The sequence below is a fragment of the Choloepus didactylus genome, chromosome 4 (genome assembly GCF_015220235.1).
Source record: "Choloepus didactylus isolate mChoDid1 chromosome 4, mChoDid1.pri, whole genome shotgun sequence".
NCBI classification, from domain to species: Eukaryota; Metazoa; Chordata; class Mammalia; order Pilosa; family Megalonychidae; genus Choloepus; species Choloepus didactylus.
This window is the reverse complement of record NC_051310.1, coordinates 92,647,876-92,673,231: the sequence shown is the minus strand read 5'-3', so window position 1 is coordinate 92,673,231 and position 25,356 is coordinate 92,647,876. Positions and strand designations below refer to the sequence as shown.

Below are 25,356 nucleotides of genomic sequence, written 5' to 3'. Positions count from 1 at the left end.
AACCCCTTTCCCATTTTGAGGGGATCCCCCTATTGTGTGAGTCATGATGAACATCTCCTTCTATGGAACTGAAGGGCCAGATACTTCCTCCTGTTCCCTGGAGGTTAGAGCACTGGCACATGGCCTAGGCTCAAGCAGCTGCCTCCTCCTTCCTAGGTCTTTGAATCTTGAGGGAGTGACACAGACATCCAGAAACAGTAGACACATTATTCACAATAGAGGTGGCCATGTCAAGAGCCCAGCTAGCAGAGTCATAATGGGAAGTCGAGCATCAGCTTTGATGGCTGTGTCTCTAGAGGGTGGTAATGTTCAGCAGTGGTGGTAAGTGGTGTCCTGGCTACATTGTTTTCACTACCTACTCTCCCTTGGTTCTGCCCTTTTTTTTTTTTTCTTTTTTGAAATTTGATGTCCTTATAATTTCTTTGCTGTAACTAAGGATCTAACAAATACTAATATAGTCAGGGACCAGCAATAACTAATTGGAAAACGTAGATGGTCGAGTGCACATGCATTAACTCCTCTCCCTCCTAAAACCCCATTAAAATGATAGGAAAGGGTTTTTTTTCTTTTTAAGGCATAAATTCATAAAGGTTAAGAGAATGAAAGAGGAGGGAAACAACAACAACAACAACAAAATTCTGAAGCTGGAAAGCAGATGGACCAGTGGTAAATGGTTGAAAGCTAGATCCTAAGCTCTTAATGGAGAAAGCCTGTGTACCCCCTAAGACTCAAGAAAATGGCAGCTCCTGGAAGCGGGAGTGCAGGTGGGACTAGAAACTGGGGGATGGTTGAAAATCCTGCCTAAGAAGCAGTTAAATGCTTAGATTCACTCCCTAACTCCATGCAGTCAATAGGATAAATTTCAAATGTATATACTGAACGCTGAGATCATTCCCCATCCCCAAGTCGTCTTCCCCACGTGACTCCACAATGCAGGCAGGAGATTGAGAGAGCTATTGCTGGGAAAACTGATCAAAGAGAAGTGAGGGTTTCTCAATAAAACATACCCTTCAGAAATACTCAGGTATACAAAGAATACACAAGGATATTTATTGTATCATGTAAAAGCCCCAAATTGGGAACACCTGAAATCATCAAAAGACTAACAGCTAAATAAACTATTTAATAGTTTATCTGTAATACATTCATAATATGAATGGTTAAGAGAATGAGGTAGGTCTATTTGACATAGAAAAATCTTGCTGACAAAATGATGAGCAAAAAAAAAAAAAAAGTTTGCAATAAAATATATATAATATGATGCCACTTAACATAGGAAAAATTTCCCATGAAACAAAACTAAACATTTCAAAACAAACTAATATAAGAATATAAATATATGTCAAAAATCTGGAAAACACACTAAAATTACTATAATGGTGATTACTTCTGAAGAAGTCTGCTTTATCTGAATTTCCTGACTTTTCCCAGAGTGATTTAGTTACACATTACTTATACAATTTAAAACACTTCAAAATGTAATTTTAAAAGGAGGGGAAAATAAGGGCCCCACAGAGAGACTTCCGTTTTGGAAGTTCACTACTCTGCTGATTCGCCCCTGTGGGAGAGCGCTCCATTCTCTAAGGTGTCCCAGTGCAAAGAGGAAATTCTCCCAGTTGCTCATCCCAGGGGCAGGACTGTTACTTTGGCATGCGCACATCTAGGTTTCATGGGACCTGAAATAGATACAATTTGAGGGCCCACTTGAAGAAAAAGAACACAAAATTATGAATCCAAAATGGCCATGGCCACTCCAAGGCCACCAATACGGAAGAAATTGTGACAAGAGGGGAAATTAGAATGAAAACACAAAATGATCTACAGTGATTGTGGTTAAAATATCTTACTTTTGCCAATTTTACAAAAATATATGACCATGTGAACCATTGTTAGGACCTCTGTTGAGGGTCCACAAAATGAGGGGCCCTGAAATTTAAGTCTCCTTAGCTTCAAGTAAATCTACCTGTGGACAAATGGTTTGGGTCAATTATCCTCAAGGACAGAGAACATGAGGCATAAGATTAAGTCACAAGTAATCTGAAAATAGTGTGCTGGTGGAGCATTTTACTAGTATATTTGATATTTAAGGTAAATTTCAAGTCAAAATAAAAACTTCTAAAATACAACTTATATTTCTCTGGTGATTTTCTTTAAAGTTCCTTACCATTGCTAAATTATCTGGAGTTACGGAATCAATAGTGTTCTGAGGAGAAAAATGAGAAATTAATTTACAATGGGTTTGCTGTATGTTCCTCTCTTCCCTTTCATCTTCTGAGATCCTCTTTTTTCTCTCAATGACTCTTGTGAGAAATGAATTCATTCAGTAGACACTGAGGACCTATCTTTTGTTGATCCCCTGGCCTGTAGAATTTCAACACATGAATTCTGTTCTCTAGGAGCTAAAATGTAGTTGGGGAAATAAGAAATAGTTAAATTACATTGAGTATTTCTGATTGGCAAAATATATCACTGATGTGGCTATCATATAAATATACTTTATATTAAAAAAAAAAAACTACTACTCTTATTGGCATTAGTTGATTGCTTCTCAGTGTATAAAACTGAATGAATGGTTGTGAAAAACCACCCTCATTCCAAAACACTTTTCCCACTTGGATAATAAATCAGTCTGTCAAAAATTAAAAACCTTTCGGGTACTAAGTATATGACTATGGGGGTGGTTGATAAAAAGAAGTAGAATTAATGGTTTTAACAATTCAGAAAACAATAATCTAGTTAAGAAAAAAGAAATCTCAAACACAAAAGGATAACTAACAACCAAGGTAGTATATGAGAATTGAAGCAATACAATCAATGAATTTAAACAATTGAATACATTGTATCCCAAGGATACTGGACTATACCCCACCACCAGGATATCATGGGGAGCAAAGGCATTCACTCAAGGCCACTAAAAGAGCTCAGCAGTGAACATGAGTCTCGGTTTCAGTCTCTTACATTAATAATTTCACTAAATTTTTAGAACCATATTATGTTTTAATATTAGTTGTTGGCAGTGAAAAAAAATAACAAAAGTACATTGGATAGATGAGCAGATTAAGTCTTAATCAAAATAATATATACTGAGGAACTATATATTAAAGACAGTGTACAAGGTCCAAGCATCACATATAAACATAATATAAAGATTATATGTATTCCTGTGTATTGTGAACAAGCCCTTTCTACCATTTCTGAGAAATTTAGTGGAATACAAGGCATGAAAGGATTATTTCAGCCCAGGAGGGAAAAAATCTAACCGAGGCAGGAGTAAGGACAAAAGACCTTCCTCCCAGAGGAGTGTCTGGAGTGGACATGAGGGGCAGGCAATTCTTGGATAAGAGAGATACTTAGGTTGCCACTAATGAAGACATCGCTAACATTTTAGTATCTTACTTTAACAAAAGCAAAGTCGATTTGGGAGACATGGGCCAGCATTCCTGTTTCCTTTTCTCGTACAGCCTCTAGAAGGCCTCATTCATCTTGAAATTCCAAGGAGGAGTTAGGCTAGATGTGGGTCAAGGGTAGGAAAAAACATACCAGTTGAAAACAGAGATATTTCCTACCAGTTGCAGTTGCCTGACTTTTTTCTTTGCATTTGCAGTGAGTTGGGGGTACTCCACTTCCTTGAGCCAAGACTCCTTGGGCAATTTATACACATCCAGCCAAACATCTCTGGATCCTGCATTGGGAAACCAAGGAGCTATTGAGCAACTGCAAGCAGGCGACAAGCTTCCTCTGAGAAATGGCCTTTCTTCTCAGAACCACTGGCACAGAGACCAACCCCCTCTGCACCAGGCGCCTGGGGAACAGCAACCTCGACAAATGGAAGGAGATGCAGTTCTGCAATCATTATTGCAAACCATTGCTCTCCAAATAACTTTCCCATGGAGAATGGCAGAGTTCTGCCCCTCAGCCACCGCCATCTCAGGGAAACTGGGGCTCCTCATGTTCACTAATGCAAAACACAGTTTTTAAGCCAACTACCTGCTCTGCCAGGTCCCCATGTTTTGTAGGTTGTAAATGGTAAGTTTCACTGACATTTTTGTCTTACAGTTATGCCTGTCTGAGGAGGAAGGTAGCATATATAGAATCAGTAACTGAGACAAGTAGTAGCTAAGAAAGGGTTAGAATTGAGAAAGATGTCCCAAGAGACTTCTTCTGACCTCTATTTGAGGAGATGACAACCCGTGGAATGGTTGTGGGACCTTAGCCTGTCATAGAAACATGCTCAACCTCTATACCGAAAACCTACGATCCTGGAAAAAGGCTTACATCCCATGGTAGAGGATCCTGGCTAAATGTTTCCTTAAAAAAGGAATCATCTGGAAAAGAGCAAATATGAAGCCTCTTAACAGCCTATGATCAGACTTGCCTTGTAGGAGGAAGGCTGCAAAGTCCCCTCCTAGAGAGACCTCCATCTTCACACAGGTGGTTTGTTTGCTGGCATCATCCTGAAAAGAAGAGAGATGCTGATGGAGTACGCTCAGTCTGATGACAGAGAAGAATGTGTTTCAGGGCTTTTTGTGGTTCACACCAGGGAACGCAAATCCCTTTAAAGCTCGGGACATTAAAATGCCTCAAATTGCTTCACACTTGCCATTTTTTGTGTGAGGAATTAGATGAGATGATATGTACAGGAGTTAAACCTACTTTTCTGTCTAAAGATTCTGAGACCTATTTCCCGGTTTCTTAAATACTTTTAACAGTCTCTTTTTCAGAATAAAATTTTTTAATTTTGATAAAGTCCAATTTATCAATTCTTTCCTTTATAGATTGTGCTTTTGATGTTGTAACTAAAAAATCTTTGCCTAACCCAAGGTCACAAAGACTTTCTCCTATGTTTTATTCTAGAAGTTTTATTGTTTTAAGTTTTGCATATAGGTTCATGACCCATTTTGAGTTAATTTTTTGTATGTGGTGTGAGGTATGAAAATTTTTTAATGTTGATGAAGTCCAGTAATCATTTTTTCTTTTATGGGTAGTGCTTTCCATGTCCTAAGAAATCTTTGCCTGCCCCAAGGTTGCAAATACATTTTCATATGTTTTTTACAGAAAAGTTAATGGTTTTAGTCTTTATGCTAAGGTCTAGAATCCACTTAAATTAATTTTTATATATGGTGTGAAGTAGGGTTAAGGTTCATCTCCCCCCCCCCCCCCCCCGCCCAATTTGTTTATCTGGTTGTTTCAACATCGTTTGTTGAAAAGACTTTCTTTTCCCCATTGAAATGCCTTGGTGCACATTGATAGTATTTTTACAAGACGCACTGCCATGAAAAATCCACTCTGGGCTGATACCCTCTCTTTTGCGGATTCATTCATTCAAAAACACTTTCAGTATGCCAGACGATGTGCTACTAACAAGGGGTACAAAGGTGAATAAGACCTAGTTGCTGCCCTGAGGGAGCTTACATCCAGAAGAAGCAGGCATATAAACAAGTAAGTGTAGAGAGAGTAGAAAATGCTGTAACAGAAATCATGTTCAATATAGTGGTGGCAAAAAGGAGAGAGAGAGATCAGCTTCTTTTGGGGGATGTCAGGGAATGCATCTTAGAGAAAGAGATGTTGAAGGATGGGAAATATTTAACAGACACTCATGGTGGGATGTAGAGAGGCAAGGAGAGTATTCCAAGCAGAAGGAGCAGGGCTGTGTAGAAGCCTAGAAAATCTGGGGGCTTTTAAGTAGGTATTAGATACGTTGGTGCTTGGGGGAAATATCTGAACTGGGGTTCCTTAGTAATTTTCTTCTCTTGACAACAGGGTAAATATAGCCACAGCATGCATGCAGCATGTTCCCTCTGATGGTAGGGGATCTTTTAATTGCGATATTTAGAAAAAGGCTCTCTGACTATGGAGGTATCCATTTCTTTATAATCTAGGACAGCTCTCTTGACCTCCATGTTAAATGTGAACTTAATTTACTACAACTTTTGGCCCAGATATAGGTGAAAAAAGAACAAGAACTCACCACTTCATTGATGGCTTTGATTAGGAAAAGACTTTCCTTATAATAATAAAACAATCTAATGACACCTGAAACAGAAAAATAAGTGAGAAGGTAAGACAAACAAGTGAAGCAAGGGAGAACTGGAATTTTATATTTGACTCTCCAAAATTATCCACAAGCTCATCCATTCTTAGGCCCCATTCCTGGTCCCCCCACTGCCCATACTGAGCTTGGTCTCCCTGCCTTCCTCTACACCTCACTTGAAATGTTCAGGCTGTTCTCCCTCCTGGGTCCTCTCAGCCCACCCTGACCCTACCCGCTTCTCCTTGAAGCCTCTTGTAAGCACCTAGCCACACCGAGTCCCTCCTTGATCTCTAGCCACCTGTTTGGGTGCATTATCCTATACTGCCTTGTGTTGTTACCCCATTATTCCTGTGAGAAACAATGAGATTCTATTCCTCTAGTAAGATCAGAGATTCTTGGAGGGAAAGGATCATATCTTATCCTTCTAAGTACCTCCCTTCCTATCCCCCAACAAACTCCTCAGGCAGTTAATTTTGTTGAATTAATAAGTAATTCTGCCACCTTAGTGTCCATTTAATCTAAGGGCTCCAATATATCATCACCCACCATGACTTCTTACCTCTTTCTTCAGGGGCCTCCTAGATACTCATAACCTGTCCTATACCCATAACACAGACCCTGTGAAGTCATCTGACCCCCCAAGGGGGATGGTCTAACTCAACCCAATAAACATTCGTGGGACAACTGCTCCATGCCTGTGAATGTGCTAGGGACACCAAGGCAGTCTCTGACTTCAAATTCATCATATTGAGGGTTACACAGACACAAACCCAACTAGAAAGAATGTAGTGTGATAAATGTGATCCTATCTTTAGACCCAGCTCCTTTTGAGTATCCATATTTCCACTGAGATATCTTGCAAGCTCCTTAAATCTGAGCAGGTTCCAAATGGAACTCTTCAACTCACAGAGCCCCAAAATCATACTCTCCTACAACTGCTATCAAGGAGTGACCTCATCACCTACCCAGTTGTCCAAGGCAGAAAGGAGGAATTATTTTTCTTCACTGGTCCCCAGCCTACTCCTATTAATCACCAGGTTTTTCCATTATATTTTCCTTTTCATTTTTTAAACTTTTAATTTTAATTTTGAACAAATTTTAGGCCTACAGAAGGTAAAAATAGTACCAAGAGTTCCCTTATAGCCTTCAGCCCACGGCTCCTAATCTTAACATCCTACATAACCAGAGTATAATTTCCCTTTTCATTTTAAATGCCTGGGCCTTGGTTCAGACCCTCATAATTACCCTCCTTGGTGAAGGCAATAACTCTTTCTGGCCTTCCCACCTCTTGTTTTAATTTTTTCAATCTTCTGCCAGGGAGCCCTTCTAAAATGCCCATCTGGTCATGTCACTGTCCTGCATGAAGTTCTCCAATGTGGCTGTGTTGGCTAGGCAGAACCTGCTGCTTAGGGAAATGCGGGCTTTCATGGATGATCTCGAGGGCAGCAGACACTTTCTGTTCTGTGTGCCCCGATGTTGCACAGTCGCCCCCTGACTTCTTGACCAATTCTAACACTGCCTCACCCCCACCAAGAGGAAGCTCCCCATGTCCAGGGACAGTAGTCTAGATCACCCAAACACAAAGGCAGGCTAGAGGGACCCTAGCTATCCAGGATATAAGAGGAAGTCAGCTGTCCAATCTTGAGGCCCTCCTTTTGGTCAACGTGATGTGTGCAGTGTTTGGGGAGCTCTTCTCTGTTCTGGGCCACATTCAGGTCTAGCAGAAGGCCTATCTACACTATGCACCCACACTGTGCTGCTTGTAATGCTCTCCTAAAATTTGAGGACAACCAATAGCAGCGGCTCACCAGCCAGGACAGTGTCTATAGATCTCTGCACTGTTCTTGAGGACTGGTTCATCCTCATGCTGAGGGAGAAAAACCAGCCCTAGTTTATGTCAATGGCAGGGCTGCTGAATGCCAGGAGGGTGTGGACTTTCAGGCTACACTGCTTGGTTTGAATCCAGCCTGTGCCACTTACTTTCTGTGTTATCTCAAGTAAGTTATTTAACCTCTGGGCTTCAGTTGCCTCTTCTGAACAATGGGGATAATAAATCCCTCCTGGTGCTGTTGTGAGGATTAAGGGGGCTAACAGATGTGAACTGTTACAACAGTGCCTAGCATAGCACACTTGCTAGGTAGGTGAATTACTACTAATGACCAGGGGAACTCTCCATCCCTGGCCCCACTCATGCCCCCTCCCCCAAAGGAGGAATCAAACGACAGTCTACAGCCCTTGTGTTTGTTTCTTCTCCAGAACCTCACAGGTAAATTAGGCTAAAAAAAGTGGAAAAAAAAAATACCCATTTCATCCACAGGAGCAATGAGTACTTCACTTCCCAAATCTGTGGCCCAGATGGAAGCAACATCAACTTTAAGTTTCTCCCAAGCACCTATTCGTTTAGCATTGTACAGATTATAGATTGAGAATCCGTTGGCTTCTCCGATAAACACATAGTCTTGAGAAATTGCCATACACTTTGGCATGCTGTTGAGCTGGGAAGACAAAAATGAAGCAAAAAGGAACGATTTTCAGCTATCACTGTCTTCAATAAGAGGTGTTAACTTTTCAAAGAGGGAACAGGGCCCTTCCAGTTAAAATATTGTCCCCAAACACATGCTCATTGAAATCTCTGGCCCAAGCATCAAGAAATTTGTAACATTCCACTTTTAGGGAAAAGAGGCCAGAGAAAACATAAAAGTCGAAAATAAATGCACATTCACAGCACTAACTGTGCCCACAGACCCTGTTCTTTATTCATCTAGAACACTGCGGGAACAGGCACTGACAGATTCTCAGCCATCAAGCAAGGGAGTGGATTGATAAATTCAGAAAGATTTTTCAACAACAACTGCTGAATAAAGAGTCTTCATATGCTCTTCAATTAAACGAACACCTTACCTCCCCAGGCAATTACCAGGTCCATTTTAATCAACAACAGCCTGCCTGTAATCTTTCAAAAATGCACCCGACTTACTGAATGAAAGTTTCTGATAGAGATTCCTTCCCTGGATCAGGTATTTTCATTTATTAACACCCCACTGAAAATCAAGCACTCCTGGGCTCAGCCGCCGGCACCTTACCTTGCTCTCTACAAGAGGAGGGTACACGATGGGTTGGATCCGGCTGCGCTCGGCTTCCCTTGCCGCTTCCTTCTCCTCAATAACTTCCCATGACCGGTTAAACAGGAGGTTCACCAGCTTGTTGATCATTCGGTAAGGCTGAGGCAAGGAATCCAGCTCCTGATCTGGATCCTTGAGGACGTAATCCTCTTCGTCGTCCTTAGACCAGTCCTTCTCTGATGGGGACGGCACCTCCAGGGGTCCTTTCCGTGTATAAACAGGCAGCCTCATCTTCTGGATCTGACTTCCTTTGGGGGATGACATCACAGAAATGGCCTTGGGAACTTCTATGAGACTCTGAAAAGCTGATAAAGGAAGTAAGAAAAGGCACTTTGAGAAAAAGAAGACAGCACACCATCTTCTCTAGCACAATACTACAGGGACCATTTATTTCAGAGACTGGCACTTTCCTTATTTATCACAGGATTGTAGCCACATTAATACAATACGCTCTTCACATCAGTAAGGATGGCAGCAGAGACAGGTGTCGGTTATGCACATCTTCCACACCAACCCAAGATGGTGTGTGCCATAATGGAAGAGAGACATTGGCATCCTTGTTGCCTTTCTACACACCACCCCCACCCCAACCCCCACCATTAGAGAGTAGCTGTCTTCCTGTCCCAATCAACCCTCTCTCCTGCAACTTATGCCTTCTCTTGTTTCCCCATCTCTGCAAATGGCTGTGCTCAGGCCATCCAGGTTGTCAGCCACAACTCCCTTGCCTTCCTTTCCCTCCACCCCAAATCGGGTGCCAATTCAGGCAATTCTTGTTGTCTAATATGTTTCCTTCTCTCCATTTCCACTGCTGCCACCCAGGAGTTCTGAAGGCACAGTGACAGGGCCTAGGAGATTTTTTCAAGGGCCTTCAGAAATGTTTGAGACCGAAAAAAAAAAAAAAAAGGGAAGAAGAAAGATGAAAACCCCATAAAATCAAAATAAGTACATATTTACAAAAATATTTGCAATTCACTAGCTCCACTCTGTGTGTGCATATAAAGTTCAAGTCTATGATAAGAAATAACTACCTGTACTTTACAAAACTCAAAACTGTACGAATTATAAAAAAGGCTTTCAAAATGTTACAGTAAAACATGGACTACAGTTAGTACAATTATAGTAATATTCTTTCATCAACTGTAACAAATGTACCACACTCTAATGCATGGTGTTACTAACAGGGGGATTATATGGGAACTCTGTATTTTCTGCATGATTTTTCTATAAACCTACAACTTCTCCAATAAAAAAAATTTTTTTGAAGTTACAGTTTAAAAAAAAGACATTTAATGCGGAACAAAGGGTACCTTTTAAGATGCTTAATAGGTAGCGGGATGGGCACTCAGAGTGCCTGGAACTCATGAAAGTCTTACAAAGGCCCTGCTGCCTCATCTTTTCTCACCTGGTTGTCCATCCAAGCCCCTACCTGGGCTCCCAGCACCCAGCCTCAGCCCCATCCATCCCAAACAGGGGCCAGAGTGACTTTTCTGAATGTTACCCTTCAACAGGTCTCTATTGCTGACAGGGTGCCTTGTAGAGTCCTCAGCTGGGTATCTGTGATCCTCTGTGCTAAGACCCCTGCCCCCCACCCCCCAGCCTCCCCTTTAGGCAGCTTCTCCTTTCTCTCCTGCCTCAATCTTGCTGAATGACTGGCAGATCCCCACCAGAGTCATTCTCCCTGCTCTGCCCTTGACCCCCACCTCCATCTCCACCCTCACCCCAGCCCCTTCAGTCAATTCTTAGTCCACAGCCAGAGCGATCCTATTAAAAGTAAATCATTTCACCCTCCACCTAAAACTAAGTATAAACGAAGAAAAGAAAAAACTGCACACGTGAAACAATAGTTTCCATGCCATTGGACGTTAGGCAGCCAAGGATTGTGGTTCCTGAGAGGCAGGAAATGAACAGGGCCAGCCCTCTGGTTGCCTGAGCCTGATGCCTTGAGAGAATGCCTGGGCTGTGGCACAGGGAGGGCAAACCCAGAAGGAGCCTGGGGAACTCCCTGAATCGAGGAGGCTGAGCTGAGGATCCAGAGAGACCAAGGCAGCTAGAGTTTGCAGGGCAGAGGCCCAGAGAGGAGAGCACTCCACACAGAGAAAATCTGAAGATCTGCAGAGGATCCCCTCAAGTTGTCAGAAGAGCACTGAGTGTGGGAGTGTAAGAAAGTCCTGACTGGGGAAAGAACCATCTGAAGTGATTTGCAGGAACAGTAACCTATGCTCACACAGGGCGAGAAGTAATGCCTGTTCCCACCAGCCAGACTGGAAAACCTCATGATTCACAGGCATTGGGTAGAATATGCAGAAGAATTTTACTTCAGTAGTGGGAAAAATTGCTCAAGAATAAACAGTACTCTGGTATCGCCTAACAAATCTTAGAAGTTAGATCAAACTGTTTCTAAGTAACTTAAGTGCATCCCAGAACAAAAGTTCAAAATAGTTCTAGTAATACAAAAATATCCAGCATCCAATGGAGTAAAATTCATAATGTTTGGGATCCAATAAAAATTACCTGGCACACAAAGAGGCAAGAAAATACAAGCCATAATAAAGAGGAGAAATCATGAATTGAAACTAACCCAGAATTGACACATATTTTAGAAATAGCAGAGAAAGATGCGTATAGGTTAAAACTAAAGGGTGGAAATAGATATGCCATGCTAATACATTTTTTAAAAAGCTGGATTGGCTATATTAATATCAGACATAGACAGTAGATTTACGAGCAAAGACTATTACCTAGAATAAAGAGGTTCATTTCATAATGATAAAGGGGTCAATTTGTCAAGAAAACATTAACAGTCTAAACTAATCTATGCACTTAATGACAGAGCTTCAAAATAGATGAAGCAAAAATTCACAGAAGTGAAAGGGGAAATAGATGACTAAATCCACAATTATAGTCAGAGATGTCAATATCCTCTCAGACCAAAAATCAGTAAAGATAAAGAACACTTGAACAACACTTCAACTAACTTGATCTGGATTGATATTCTAGAACACTTCACCCAATAGCAGCAGAATACAAATTCTTTTTAAGTGCACATGAAACATATACCAACATAGACAACACTCTGGGCCGTAACTCAAAAATCTCAATAAATTTAAAATTATTCAAGTCATACAGTGTATGTGTCTGACCACAACAGAATTATTTTAGAAATCAACAATAGGAAGATATTTGGAAAGTCCCCAAATATTAGGAAACTAAGTAACATGCTTAATAACCAATGGATCATTACTACACATCTATTTGCATGACTAAAATAAAAAAAAAATACTGACAAAACTAATGACTGGTGAAGATGTGGAGTGACTGGATTCTCATATCTTGCCTTAGGAATGCAAAATGGCACCACCAATGACTGTATGGTTTGTGAATATATTTCAATAAAACTGAATTAAAAAAAAATGGCACCACCATTCTGGTAAATGGGAAGGCAGTTTCTTATAGACATATTCGCCATATGACTTCACAATCCCATTCCTGAGTATTTACCCTGAAGAACTGGAAACTTATGTTCACACAAAAGCCTGTAACCAATGTTTATAGCAGCACTATTTATAACTGGCAAAATGGGAAACAATCCAAAAGTCCTTCAGCAGGTGATGGATAAACAAACTGTGGTACATCCATACAATGGAACACTACTCAGTAGTAATAAAAGGAGACTCGTGATAGTCACACAACATAGATGAATCTCAAAAGCAGTATGCTGAAGATGGCGACGGAGACTTAGCTTTGCTCACCTACTGCCTATCTGGTTGTGAGTGAAAATCCAAACACAGATAGCTGTCAGCTGAGCTATTAACAATGGAACCACAGGAGTTAATGTCCTTCAAAGATGTAGCTGTAGACTTCAACCAGGAGGAGTGGGCTTTGCTAGACACATCCCAGAGAAAGCTGTTCAGAGAAGTGATGCTGGAGAATATCAGTCATCTGGTGTCAGTGGGATGTGAGGTCTGCAAATCAAATGTGTTTTCCCAGTTGGCAAAGGGAGATGTAGTGTGGAGAGAAGGAATGGAATTCCTCCAAAACCATAGCCCAGGCATGAAAATTGCCTGTAAAAAGCAAGAGATGATATTAATGCAACTTATCTACAGGAATGACCATTCTGAGGACACCTCATTGATATCTCACACTCAGAAGAATTCCTTTAAATGTAATTGTTTGCATGAAGATTCCACCCTCAGATTCACAGTGACTCAACATGCATCAATTCCCATGAGAAAGAAACCGTCTTTAAGCAAATCACTTGGAAAAGTCCTCAGTGATCAGTCATCTTTTAATAAACATAAGCAGATTCATACTAGAGGTAAATCCTATGAATGCCATCAAAATGCTACAGCCTTTATTAAATATGCTGGCCACAAAGAATACAATAGAACTCAAACTGGAGATAAACTATACAAATGCTTTCTATGTGGGAAAGCATTCATTGGACTTACTGACTTTCAACAACACGAGAGAACAAACACTGGAGAGAACCCCAATGAATGTAACCTATCTGGAAAAGCCATCAGTCAATCTTCTAGTCTTCAACAAAATGAGAGTACTCACTCTGGAGACAAACCCTATGAATGCAATACATGTGGGAAAGCTTTCATTTATTATTCTACCCTTAGAGTACATGAGAGAACACACACTGGAGAGAAACCCTATGAATGCCATCTATGTGGGAAAACCTTCAGCCGATATTCTAATGTTAGACAACATGAGAGAACACACACTGGAGAGAAACCCTATGAATGCCATCTTTGTGGGAAAACCTTCAGCCAGTATTCTCACCTTAAACGACATGAGAGAACACACACTGGAGAGAAGCCTTATGAATGCCATATATGTGGGAAAGGCTTCAGCCAATCTTTTTACCTTAGACATCATCAGAGAACACACACTGGAGAAGAATGCCCTGAATGTTATCTATGTGGAGAAACCTTCAGTCATTATTCTCATCTTAGCCAACATGAGAGAACACACACAGGAGAAAAACTGTATAAGTGCCATATATGCAGAAAAGCCTTCAATGGTTGTACTGCCCTTAAACAACATGAGAGAACTCACACTGGAGAGAAACCCCATGAATGCCATAGATGTGGGAAATCCTTTATTGATATATGTGCCCTGAGACAATATGAGAGAACTCACACTGGAGAAAAACCCTATGAATGTAATCTCTGTGGGAAAGCCTTCACTCGACCTTCTAATCTTAAACAACATGAGAGAACTCAAACTGGAGAGAAACCCTATGGATGTAATCTGTGTGGGAAAGCCTTCAAAAGCAGTATGCTGAGTGAGAGAAACCAGCTTCCAGGCTTACATACAGTAGGATTCTGTTTATATAGCATTCTCTAAAATATAAAACTATAGATCAGTGGTTTTCAGGGGTGATAGGTGGGGAAGAAGGAGTTATTTTAAAAAGAGAACATGAGGGTGTTTTTTGGGGATTTTGGAATTATTCCACCCAGATTGAAAAGGAAGACATAAAACTGTCTTTATTCACAGATTATACTGATTGTCTATGCAGGAAATCTGATGGAATCTATAAAACATCTACTAGAAGTAATATATGAGGTTAGCAAGTTTACAGGATACAAATTCAATATACAAAAACCTATTGTATTTTTATACACTGACAACAATCACAAATTAAAATTAAAAAATACCAATTAAAACAGCATGAAAATATGAAATACTTAGGGGTAAAACCGACAAATGATGTACAAGACCTATAAACTGAAAACTACTGAGAGAAATTAAAGACCTACGTAAATGGAGAGATATATCTTATGCATGGGTTGGAAGACTTAATATGGTAAAGACGTCAATTCTCACCAAATTGATCTATAAATTCAACACAATCTCTATCAAAATCCCAGCCAGCTTCTTCTTTTTTTTATTTAAAAATTAATAACCTGATTTCACAATTCGTATGGAAATTTAAAGTACGTAGAATAAACAAAATAACTTAGAAAAAGGAGGACAAAATTGGAGGACTAACACTGCCTCAACAATCAAGACAGTATGGTACTGACATCAAGATAGACAAACAGATCAGTGAAAATTTCTGCTCCTCAAAAGACTCTGTTAAGAGAATTAAAAGAGAGTCCACAGACAGGGAGAAAATATTTGCAAATCATATACCTCATAAAGTATTTGTATCCAGTATATTTTTAAAACTCTCAAAACTCAGTCATAAGAAAAGAAATAATGTAAACTATAGTTAATAATATAATTGTAATAACTATAAAATAATATATCAAAATTATATATATAAAAGTATAATAATATTGTTTCATCAATTGTAACAAAAGTACCACACTAATGCAAAGTGTTAATGATAGGGAAATCTGTGCCTGCAAGGGGGAATATATGGGAACTCTATACTTTCTGCATGACTTTCTGTAAACCTGCAACTTCTCTAATTAAAAAAAATAACCCAATAAAAAATGGCAGATGGCAAATACGCACATGAAAAGATGCTCAACATCAGTAGTCATTAGTAAAATGCAAATTAAAATCATGAGATACCACGACACATGTAGAATGCCTAAAATAAAAAAAGATATACCATACGGGTTGTCAAGGATGGGGAAAAACTAGAACTCTCATATACTGCTGTAGAGAAAGCAACCACCAGTTTGGAAAACAGTTTGGCAGTTTCTTAAAAAGTTAAATATATATTTACCATATGGTCCTGCAATCCCATTCCTGTATATTTACGCAAGAAAAATAAAACTTGTTTTCATATGAAAACCTGTACTTGAATAGTTATAGCAGCTTTATTTATAATTGCCTCAAATTGGAAACAACACAAATATACTTCAGCGGGTGGATGGATAATGAACCATGGTACATCTATACACAGTAATACTACTGAGAAATAAAATAGTACAAACTACTGATATGCACAACATGGATGAAACTCAAATGCATTGGGGTAAATGGAAGAAATCAGATATAAAAGACTATACACTGTATGATCAATTTATACGATATTCTGAAAAGGCAGAATTATAAGTAGAGAAAACAGATTACATAAATCTATGTTTAGAAGCATCTTGTGCTTATCTTTATCATCTAACATATCACCGTGTGTCCCGGTTTGGATATATTATGTCCCCCAGAAAACCCATATTCTTTAATGCAATCTTGTGAGAGCTGACTGATTATTGCGCTGATTAGGGTGGAACTCTGATTGAATTGTTTCCATGGAAGTGTGGATCCCACCCATTCAGGGTGGGTCTTGATTAGTTCATTGAGCTACTTAAGAGAGCTCCGGAGCCAACACTGATGCTTACTGACGCTTAGAGATGCAGACAGAAGGACGTTTGCCCCAGAGAAGCTAAGAGAGGACCCCCAGATGCTTAGAGAGCAAGAAGCAAGGATGCAGAGGAGCTGAGAGAGAGGAGCTAAGACAGACACCCAGAGATATTTTTGGAGAAAGCCATTGTGAAACACAATCCAGGAGCAAAGGACCAGCAGACACCGGCCAGGTGCCTTCCCAGCAGACAGAAGTGTTCCAGATGCCATTGGCCTTCCTTCAGTGAAGGTATTCCCTAGTTGATGCCTTAGTTTGGACAATTTTATGGCAGGAACTCTAAATTTGTGACCCAATAAATCCCCTTTATAAAAGCCAATCCATTTCTGCTATTTTGCAAAACAGCAGCTCTAGCAAACTGGAACACCGTAATACACTTATCAATTTATTTTCTCTTTCATTAACTTATAACCCTAGGCCTAGAACTTAGCACATGGCCAGCACACCACAGATGCTTATCTAGCGCAGCAGTGCCCTGCCTTGGGCCACAGACTTAGAGAATACTGCTGGCCTTCTTCTACGCACTTCTCTCCCCAAAGGATGAGTAATTCGTGGGGCCAAGGGGATGTACCCAATATCTAGACTTTCCTTTGTATAGACTATGTTCAGGTTACCTGAACCTCTGGAAATTTCTGCCCAAATGACACCAGAGCCTGCACAAATCTTTTTCCCAGTTCTGTCCTGAAGGTAGACCCAGCTGCCAATGTGAGCACCCCTAGACCTGAAAGGCGGCCAAAGCATGGCCATTTTCAGGGATATGGGCAGAACCTGGATGGTCTAGAGTATCCACACATCATATGCAAGGCCACTGGCCATGTAGTTCTGAGCCACAAATGGGAAGAAAAGGAGGTAGGAAAGAACTGGAGGCCAGCTCTCCCCACAGTGCCACATTCCAGTGAGATATTCCAAGGAGTCCAAGAATTCTGAGAGTAAATCTGGCCTCCCAGATAATTATGAAGGTGTATTTCTCAAAGCAGGAGAACAGAACATATTTTATTTAATAATTTGTTAGCTTTATTTATAACTTTTAAACATTTAGGCATATGGTATGTGGGTCTCCAAATGTTCTCTAACCCTAGCCTGCAAATGTTAGGGGCAGGCCTGACTAAGGGCATAAAGATTACAAAAATAGGTAACCTGACTTTGTGGCCAAAGTGGTTCCATTCATAATGTAATGATGGAACTCCATGTCTTCAAGACCCACAGAGTGGGTCAGTAGTGCAACTTCATTGTAATCTGTTCTTTAAATTTATTTTTTATTAGACAAGTTGTAAGTTTACAGGAAAACAATGTAGAAAATACAGAGTTCCCATATACTGCTCCCTCACACACAGTTTTTCCTATTATTAACACTTTGCATTAGTGTAGTGCCTTTGTTACAATCAATAAAATATGATTCTAACTATAATTATTCTATTAACTATAGTCCATATTTCACATTAGGGTTCACTGTTTTAAAAATGTTTATTCTAGTAACATATATACAACCTAAGCTTTCCCCCTTTAGCCAAATTCAAATACACAATTCAGTGGCGTTAATGTAACCTATCTTTTGCCCCCACTTTGTTCATGTTGACCTTTTAGGATTTCCTCAGGAAACTATTTTTTTTCAGTGTTCAACAATCCGAACAGAAAATTCTCTGCTATTACCTTACTCTGATGATAGGAACACACATCAAGAATTGGCTTATCTAGTCTTCATCAGACCTGGAGCTGATGTTAGCTCAGTGGAAACAGGCACAGCGTAGGGAAATGATTAGGCCCCTCAGTCCTCAAGCAAAGGCTCAGAGGAGCTCTCGGGACGCGGAGACCCATCTGGGATTCCACCCGGGTCTCTTGGATACCTGGAATCTGCACGGAGGCGACAGGAGCCCCGAGAATGCCTGATGTTAGGGAAACGGGCCCTCTCGGAACCTCCGCACAGGCCTGGGTGGCACTAGAGGAAAAGGACGGTCCCGGCACACGTGGGGAGCCGCCGCACTTTAGGACAGCAGCCCAGAGGCTCACCTGGTCTAGCGGCTTGGCGTCGCCGTAGTAACCACCACTTCCGGCTAGAACCGGAAGCCCGCGAAATCACTCTGCCCCAGGCGCTCCCGCCCCTACGGGGGCGGGGAGATTCAGCCCCTCCCGTGCGGAGGGCATTTACCCTTCCCCGGGGACGGTGGTGGTATGCCTGCGCTGTGGGTTCACGACCGGACTCGGTGCGACGCGTGGACTTGGCCTGGGAGCCATGGACGCCTTCATCCGTTTCACCAACCAGACCGAGGGCCGGGACCGACTCTTCAGGTGAGTCAGGTGCCAGAGGCCCACGCTCCTTTCCCGCTCGGACCCGGTAGGGCGCTGCCAGCACCCAGGGAGGGAGTTTGGTTCTCTAGCCCTTCCTCACCCTAAATTCAGTGGAGCTGGGTCGTTCGCAGCCGCGAGCCGTGCTGAGCCAACGTTGTGTTAGAAAGCCCCTGTGCCTGACTCCTGCCGCCTCGAGGCGGCTCCCAGTGTGACATCAAACGACGAATCCTCCTCCTGTCCCAATTTGGTTCTCTTGGCAGAAGACGACTCTCCCGCTCAACATTCTCCTGGGACATACTTTTTAAAAAACTTTCGGTTGACATTTGTACCCAGAGAAGCAAAACACTTGCTTTTGGCTCCAAATACCCATTGATATACCAGGAGGAGACAGAAATTTATTTATCTTCTTTATTTTCCATTATTGCCCAATCTATCTCATCGAGATACTGTGAAAAATAGTGAAGCTGTGAAAGAGTTTTGTGAAACGTAAAACACAATGTACACTATCGAGTGTCTCAGAAAGAACTGAGGTACATGCTGTGCTACTGAAAATATTAAACAGACTGTGGTTTTAATACTAGTAAGTTCATGAAGTTTCTTTTAGAAATTTGGTTGACTCTTAACCAATAAATTTTAAAAAGTAGTTACAGTTGCAGTTTTATCTAACTGCTCTTCCTCTTCTAGGTGTACAAGTGCTAATACAAACAGACCAATGAGAATAGCTCCAATAACGAGATTGTTAGGAGCCGACTATATGCCAGATATTGTTCTTGGTGTTTAACAGCTGTTAACTCACAACCCTCATCACAACCTTGTGAAGTAGATACTTCAAATCGTCCCTATTTCATGGTGAGGAAACTGAAGCAGAAGGAGGTTAATAGGTGCTAGGGGAGGGATCTGAGAGATGCAGGTCTACATCTGCACAGTTTAACTCCAATGCCCAATTCTTTTTTTTTAAATTCAGTTTTATTGAGATATGTTCACATACCATACAATGACCCACAGTGTACAATCAGTTGTTCACAGTACCATCATATAGTTGTACATTCACCACTACAATCAATTTTTGAATACTTTCATTACTCCAAAAAAATTAAAATAGGAATAAAAATACAAGTAAAAAAGAGCATCCAAAACATCCCATTCCCCCATTCCTCCTATTATTCATTTAATTTTTGTCTCCATTTTTCATCTGTCCATATACTGGATAAAGGGACTGTGAGCCACAAGGTTTTCACAATTACACAGTGTCACTGGGTAAGCTATATAGTTATACACTCATTTTCAAGAATCAAGGATTGCAGTTCAACCAGAAGGAAATAGCTAATATTTCCTTCTAGCTATTTTATTACACTAAAAACTGAAATGAGATATCTATATAACACATAAGATTAACCTCCAGAATGACCTCTTGACTCCGTTTGAAATCTCTCAACCACCAAAACTTTATTTTGTTTCATTTCTCTTCCCCCTTTTGGTCAAGAAGGCTTTCTCAATCCCATGGTGCCGGGTCCAGGCTCATCCCTGGGAGTCATGTCCGCCTTTGGGGGAGGGCAGTGAGTTTACCTGCCGAGTTGTCCAGTGCCCGACTCTTAACTACCAAGCCATTAGCCTTCCTAATGAAGTTGATAGAATTTCAAAATGGTTTTATTAACCAAGCTTCATTAAAATAGAAGCCTCCCAGTTCCAGTGTACCAAGAATGTACCCTGCAAAGTTTATCAAGGAGTTTGGTTAATAAAATAATTGTTTAGGATATACTTATTTAGCAAGATCTGCAGTCTCTAGCATTCATTTCCCAAACCCCATTTGTGATGTCTCTATGAACAAACTGGCATTCATAAAAATAATGCCTTATTTTGGACCTACTTCTATTAGACCAAATCTGAGAAAGGGAGATTCATTGGCATGACCAGGTTGAGCCCCCTAACCAATAGGCACACTTAAAAAAAAGAGAGATTGTTTATGATCACTGTCTTCTCTTTTTCTTACTTCCAATAATGAGTTCACCATTTTTGAAAGTGTGCCATATTTTTATTGAGAATATTTATAGCATAAAGGGATTCAAGTGCAGTTACAGGACAGTAAGAAATAGGCAATTACTTTCTCAAATAGACTGCCAAATGCATTTGGATGCTTGACTACATGATATAAAGTTTCTCATTTATTTCTGCCAGTAAAGGATTGTGATTTCTATGCATGACAATTATTACTCTATTATTATATATTATTTAAGCAGAGTTCATCTATATTTTACATAACATTTGCTAATTAGTTTTGAAAGACAACTGTAAGAGCATATCTGTACTTGTTTATGTACTGTTACGTATTTGGTTCTTTAACTTATTCAAAAATTAAGCAATTTTCACACTGTAGATTTTTCATTTGGTTCTGGTTTGAATTTGTGTCCTGTCACATAGGTAGCAGATTAATTAGATGGTAGAAGAGTTCATTTTAGAAGTCTGAAAATCTTTCTACACTGGGTGAAATAGATTATGGATCCTTACAGACTTAACATGAGAGAGGATTTTGTGCAGTTTCCCACTTTCACTACATCCATTTCTCTGTACCAGCAGCAGGCCTCTGGTGGCCTGTTCAGTGCAGTATCACAGGGTTCTCTTTCATTACCTTTGTGTTGCATTTCCATCACATATTGTACCCTTTGGCCTTGTGGAATGACTTGCAGAATATTGCTCTTATAAGAACCTCTACATGAGAAACAGTCTTGAAAACTTTGCAATTAGAAAAACATGTTTCTCTATCCTGTATTCATGAATCAAGTTTGGTTTGGTTTCTAAATTATTCTTTTCATTTTTTTTTTTTTCCATTTCAGAGCCACTCAATACACATGCATGTTGCTTAGATATTTATTAGAGTCTAAAGCTGGCAAAGAGAAGGTGGTAATGAAGCTCAAGAAATTGGAGTCCAGTATGAGCACTGGCCGTAAATGTAAGTACCCTGTCTCTTGAGGGACAGTGGCTCCTGCTTTAGAATCCTTAGCCTCAGACCCCATAATTCTCAAAACACTTTCTAGGTCATCAATTTCAAGTCAACAGCAAGTTTTTTGATAAGTCAACCAGTTAAGCTGACTTCCTGGAACAACCGACCAAAAGAGGTTGACTGTTTTGCTTGCAGACCATTCACAAACACTCTCCTGTGCTCACATTTGGTGCTTACCTCATAGCAATATGTTATGGCAAGCCCAGCCATAAGCTTCTGGCTCCTGGGAGTTCCTTGTACTCTGCAGAAGAACAGCATAGCTACATCCTGAACCACCTATCTTTTTCCCTTCTTCTCTTGAAGAACTGCTACAGGAAATGGATAGATACATTTTCTTAGCCCATTTATGTGGTGGCTTCATGTTAAATACAAAAAGTGAAGTTAGTGTCTTGCGCTCATTTAATTCACTTTCATGATAAATCATGCTGGGAAATACCATACTTTTAATAGCAATCTCATGCCTGACTTCTGGTTGTTTGATGAGAACCAGATGTTGCTATAGTAGGCAAGCAAAGGTGTTAGACTGGAATGCAGATCATCAAATGTTGATCAATCAATGAATTTTTAGTACCTGCTTCTTATAGGTATAGTCCTGAGCTTTGTGAGAGAAATTAGATGACATGGTGCAAATGATATGTGACTTAGTGCCAAATCTAGTTGGCTGGAGTAAATTAGTTGGCTGGAGTAAAGGAAAAGAAAGATCTTTTAGAGGAGATGGAACTTGAGGTGAGGCTAGAGAGAGAAGGAAGGAGAGGGTTCTTGCAGGGCGGTTTCTTCTAGCAAAGGCTCAGTGTAATGAGGAAACCATTATGTGTGAGGATCAATGAGGAAACTAGCTTGACAGAAGATTTAAGTTTAAGATTTGAGTAGAAGGATGGGAAAAGTGGGGTGAGTTTTTCTGGATGACTTTGAAGGCCAAGATCAGAAATTCCTTCTTAGATTTTTTAGAATGTTGGAGTTCAAGTCCTTTAGAGGTCACTAGTCTCTGAGGTCCAGAAGGGGCTTATCCAAAGTTACTTAGCCAATTAGTGAAAAAGCCAGAACTAGAACCCAAAATTATTGATAACATATACCATTTTGTGTTATTTTTGATAAAATGATACCAAACATTCTTCTGAAATTATAAATTTCCTGAGGGTAGCTATTTCTGAGCCCTACTGAGTCTAATGTAAAGTACTTTTTTTGTATCCTCCGTAATATATGAGGTATGGTATAACTCATTCATAGTAGGTACTCAGTAAATATTTATTGATTGGTATATCCCTGACTGATTGAGTTACATGCTGACATATGGATGTGCCATTGCAGGGGTTGAGTTAATTCAACGAGACGTCACAAATGACAATATTAAGTGTCTTATCCATTAAATCCTACCATCTCTACTTTGTCTTCTTGGCAGTAGGGAACCAAAGGGTGTTTGAACCAGAGAAATGGCAAAATGAGAATGGTGTTTTTCTGGAAAGTAGTCTTTTGTCTGAAAAGTAAACAAAATGTAAGTCCTCAAATGTCTCTAAAATAGTGTTGCATCTGGAGTTCATGTTATCATAGTATCTTCCTTCTAAAGAATTGTAAGTGATAATATCAAATGTAACAAACCATATTCATGATTGACCCTGCCTAGAGTATGTTGTGAGTCAGTGTTAAGGTGTTCACTGGAGTGGAAGAGAAATTTAAAGAGTCACTCACTGTCTTTTGTGCCTTCCAAGATCATTTTAGGAGTCTTTAACATATGGGTAAACTCCTCCTTTCCTGAGCAACAACTGGACCTCAGATGACAATTGTTAAAAAGCCAGTGCTGGCCCCTCGTCCTGATACAGGGATTCGTCTGTCTTCCCGTTACATACTAATTAAATAACTCTTAACCATTGTGGGTTCTTCTTGCAGGGTTCAGACTAGGCAACGTGGTCCATGCCATTCAGGCGACTCAGCAGAGCGTTCATGCCACTGACCTGGTGCCCTGCTTATGCCTAACATTCGCCAACTTGAACCGTGTGATTTATTTCATCTGTGACACCGTCCTCTGGGTGAAGAGCATAGGGCTCACCTCTGGCATCCACAAAGAGAAATGGCAAATGTGGGCTACCCGCCACTACTATTATTCTCTCCTGCTGAACCTTGTCAGGGATCTGTATGAAATCTCCCTGCAAATGGAAAAAGTTGCACACGACAGAGCAAAGAGGGAGAGCTCACCATCCCAGAATCCTCTTGGATACAGTGTGACTGATGAAGAAACAGAATGGCTTCAGTCCTTTCTCCTTCTCTTATTCCGATCCCTGAAGAAGCACCCTCCCTTGCTCCTGGATACAGTGAAGAACCTCTCTGATATCCTGATTCCTTTGGACCAGCTGGGGTTCTATAAGTCCAATCCTGGCATCATCGGACTTGGAGGTCTTTTGTCTTCTATAGCAGGCATCATCACTGTGATATATCCTCAGATGAAGCTGAAGACCCGCTAAGGTGTTTTTAGCCTGAGGACTAACACGTGCTTTAAAAGGTTACCTCTTGTCTAGTTTATGGATAGATGAGTAGAAAAATAGGGGAAGGAAACAAACAAACAGACAAAGGTACCCAGTGTTCTTTTTTACTGCAATTGCTTTTTTTCACTTTAATTATTATTCTTGTTATTTTTGTGTGTGTGCTAATGAAGGTGTTAGGGATTGATTTAGGTGATGAATGTACAACTATGTAATGGTACTGTGAACGATCGAATGTATGATTTGTTTTGTATGACTGCGTGGTATGTGAATATATCTCAATAAAATGAAGATTTAAAAAAAAAAGAAACATTAAAAAAAAAATAAAAGGTTACCTCTTACTAAAATGGACATTTGCATTACTCACAAACCATGTCACACTACGCTTAAGGAGTTGTTCACATGAGCATTTAGGGACCTGTGATGTGAGCAGAAGTAGGGCCAGGAAGGGAGGAGAAGGGGAGCATGAAGATTTATGTGTATATTTTTTTGGAGAACTGGAGGGATTTCTGAATTTCTGAGTATTTTCCCTTCATTTAACATTTATGTAGCATCTCTTATGCACATAGTAGACTCTTAATAAGTGTTTGTTGAATGAATAAAAATTGACAGAGACCTAATCAGACTAATAACTGAACATTAATATACAGTAACTTTGGGGTTGTGTGAATTATTGGTTTCACCTGACAGTAAGTGTGATACATAACACTCTCAGATTTAGCAGGGACCCCCCCCCTTTTTTTCTCTTATCACTTATTCCTTCTCCTTCTGCACAGATATCAGTGGCAGGGTGGAGGGGAGCTGGGCTTACGGCCTCTTAACTTGCACTGTCCAGAAGCAGAATCAGGAAAGCACCAGACAGCATCCTGATATAAAGTATATCTATAGGAAGAGCCCTTTAAAAAGTACAGTGACTATGCAAAATCAGAAGCAGAGACTGAAAAAGTTGAAGTGATTTACATTCAAGGCCTGAACCTCAGTCCTCCGACTCTCAATCCAGTGTTCCTTCCATGAGATCTCACCACCCTCGTATTTGAATGGAAGTGTGAGAGTCAGAATCCTGTGCTTTTTGCCTCTTATCTTCCATTGGTCAGTAATTTGCATTCTGTTCTATGAAAATTAAA

General features: G+C 40.4%; 3 protein-coding genes across 20 annotated transcripts in view; 2 read left to right on the top strand and 1 right to left on the bottom strand.

Moving 5' to 3' along the window:
* WDR93 (WD repeat domain 93) overlaps window positions 1–18,917 on the bottom strand; it is a 44,410-nt gene extending 25,493 nt beyond the window's left edge. For 3 of the 16 annotated variants that reach the window (XR_005216358.1, XR_005216359.1, XM_037833039.1), the window contains exons 1-6: window positions 18,482–18,914; window positions 9,115–9,458; window positions 8,334–8,526; window positions 5,969–6,033; window positions 4,376–4,454; window positions 3,567–3,682 (exon numbers count right to left, since the gene is read on the bottom strand). Coding sequence is in view for 13 of the 16 variants with exons in the window: in XM_037833039.1 (XP_037688967.1) it covers window positions 3,567–3,682; window positions 4,376–4,454; window positions 5,969–6,033; window positions 8,334–8,526; window positions 9,115–9,417 (756 nt within the window). In the remaining 3 variants the exon portion in view is untranslated. The other 13 variants (XM_037833038.1, XM_037833037.1, XM_037833036.1 and 10 more) reach the window with 10 other exon arrangements.
* Window positions 13,819–14,626, top strand: LOC119532735 (zinc finger protein 596-like; the record flags this gene model as incomplete). Its single annotated transcript, XM_037835069.1, has 2 exons — window positions 13,819–14,446; window positions 14,622–14,626. Coding segments are annotated over 2 exons (633 nt in total), but the record flags the coding sequence as incomplete, so codon positions are not given.
* Window positions 18,538–24,384, top strand: PEX11A (peroxisomal biogenesis factor 11 alpha). Of its 3 annotated transcripts, XM_037833041.1 has the most exons (4): window positions 18,638–18,760; window positions 19,445–19,609; window positions 21,592–21,707; window positions 23,643–24,384. In XM_037833041.1, exons 3-4 carry the CDS (start codon window positions 21,611–21,613, stop codon window positions 24,212–24,214), a joined length of 669 nt encoding a protein of 222 aa, XP_037688969.1. In that variant the 5' UTR covers window positions 18,638–18,760; window positions 19,445–19,609; window positions 21,592–21,610; the 3' UTR covers window positions 24,215–24,384. The 3 variants fall into 3 exon arrangements, with proteins under 3 accessions (XP_037688970.1, XP_037688968.1, XP_037688969.1); XM_037833040.1 differs by lacking the exon at window positions 19,445–19,609 and having other exon boundaries at window positions 18,570–18,760; XM_037833042.1 differs by lacking the exons at window positions 19,445–19,609; window positions 21,592–21,707 and having other exon boundaries at window positions 18,538–18,760.
* Window positions 24,385–25,356: the final 972 nt, after the last annotated feature.

Bases quoted from the DNA above. Each gene is read 5' to 3' on its own strand.
- PEX11A (XM_037833040.1), top strand. From the start codon at position 18,705: ATGGACGCCTTCATCCGTTTCACCAACCAGACCGAGGGCCGGGACCGA. The intron at 18,761-21,591 runs GTGAGTCAGGTG...TTTCCATTTCAG, and splicing joins GGCCGGGACCGACTCTTCAG to AGCCACTCAATACACATGCA. The intron at 21,708-23,642 runs GTAAGTACCCTG...TTCTTCTTGCAG, and splicing joins TATGAGCACTGGCCGTAAAT to GGTTCAGACTAGGCAACGTG.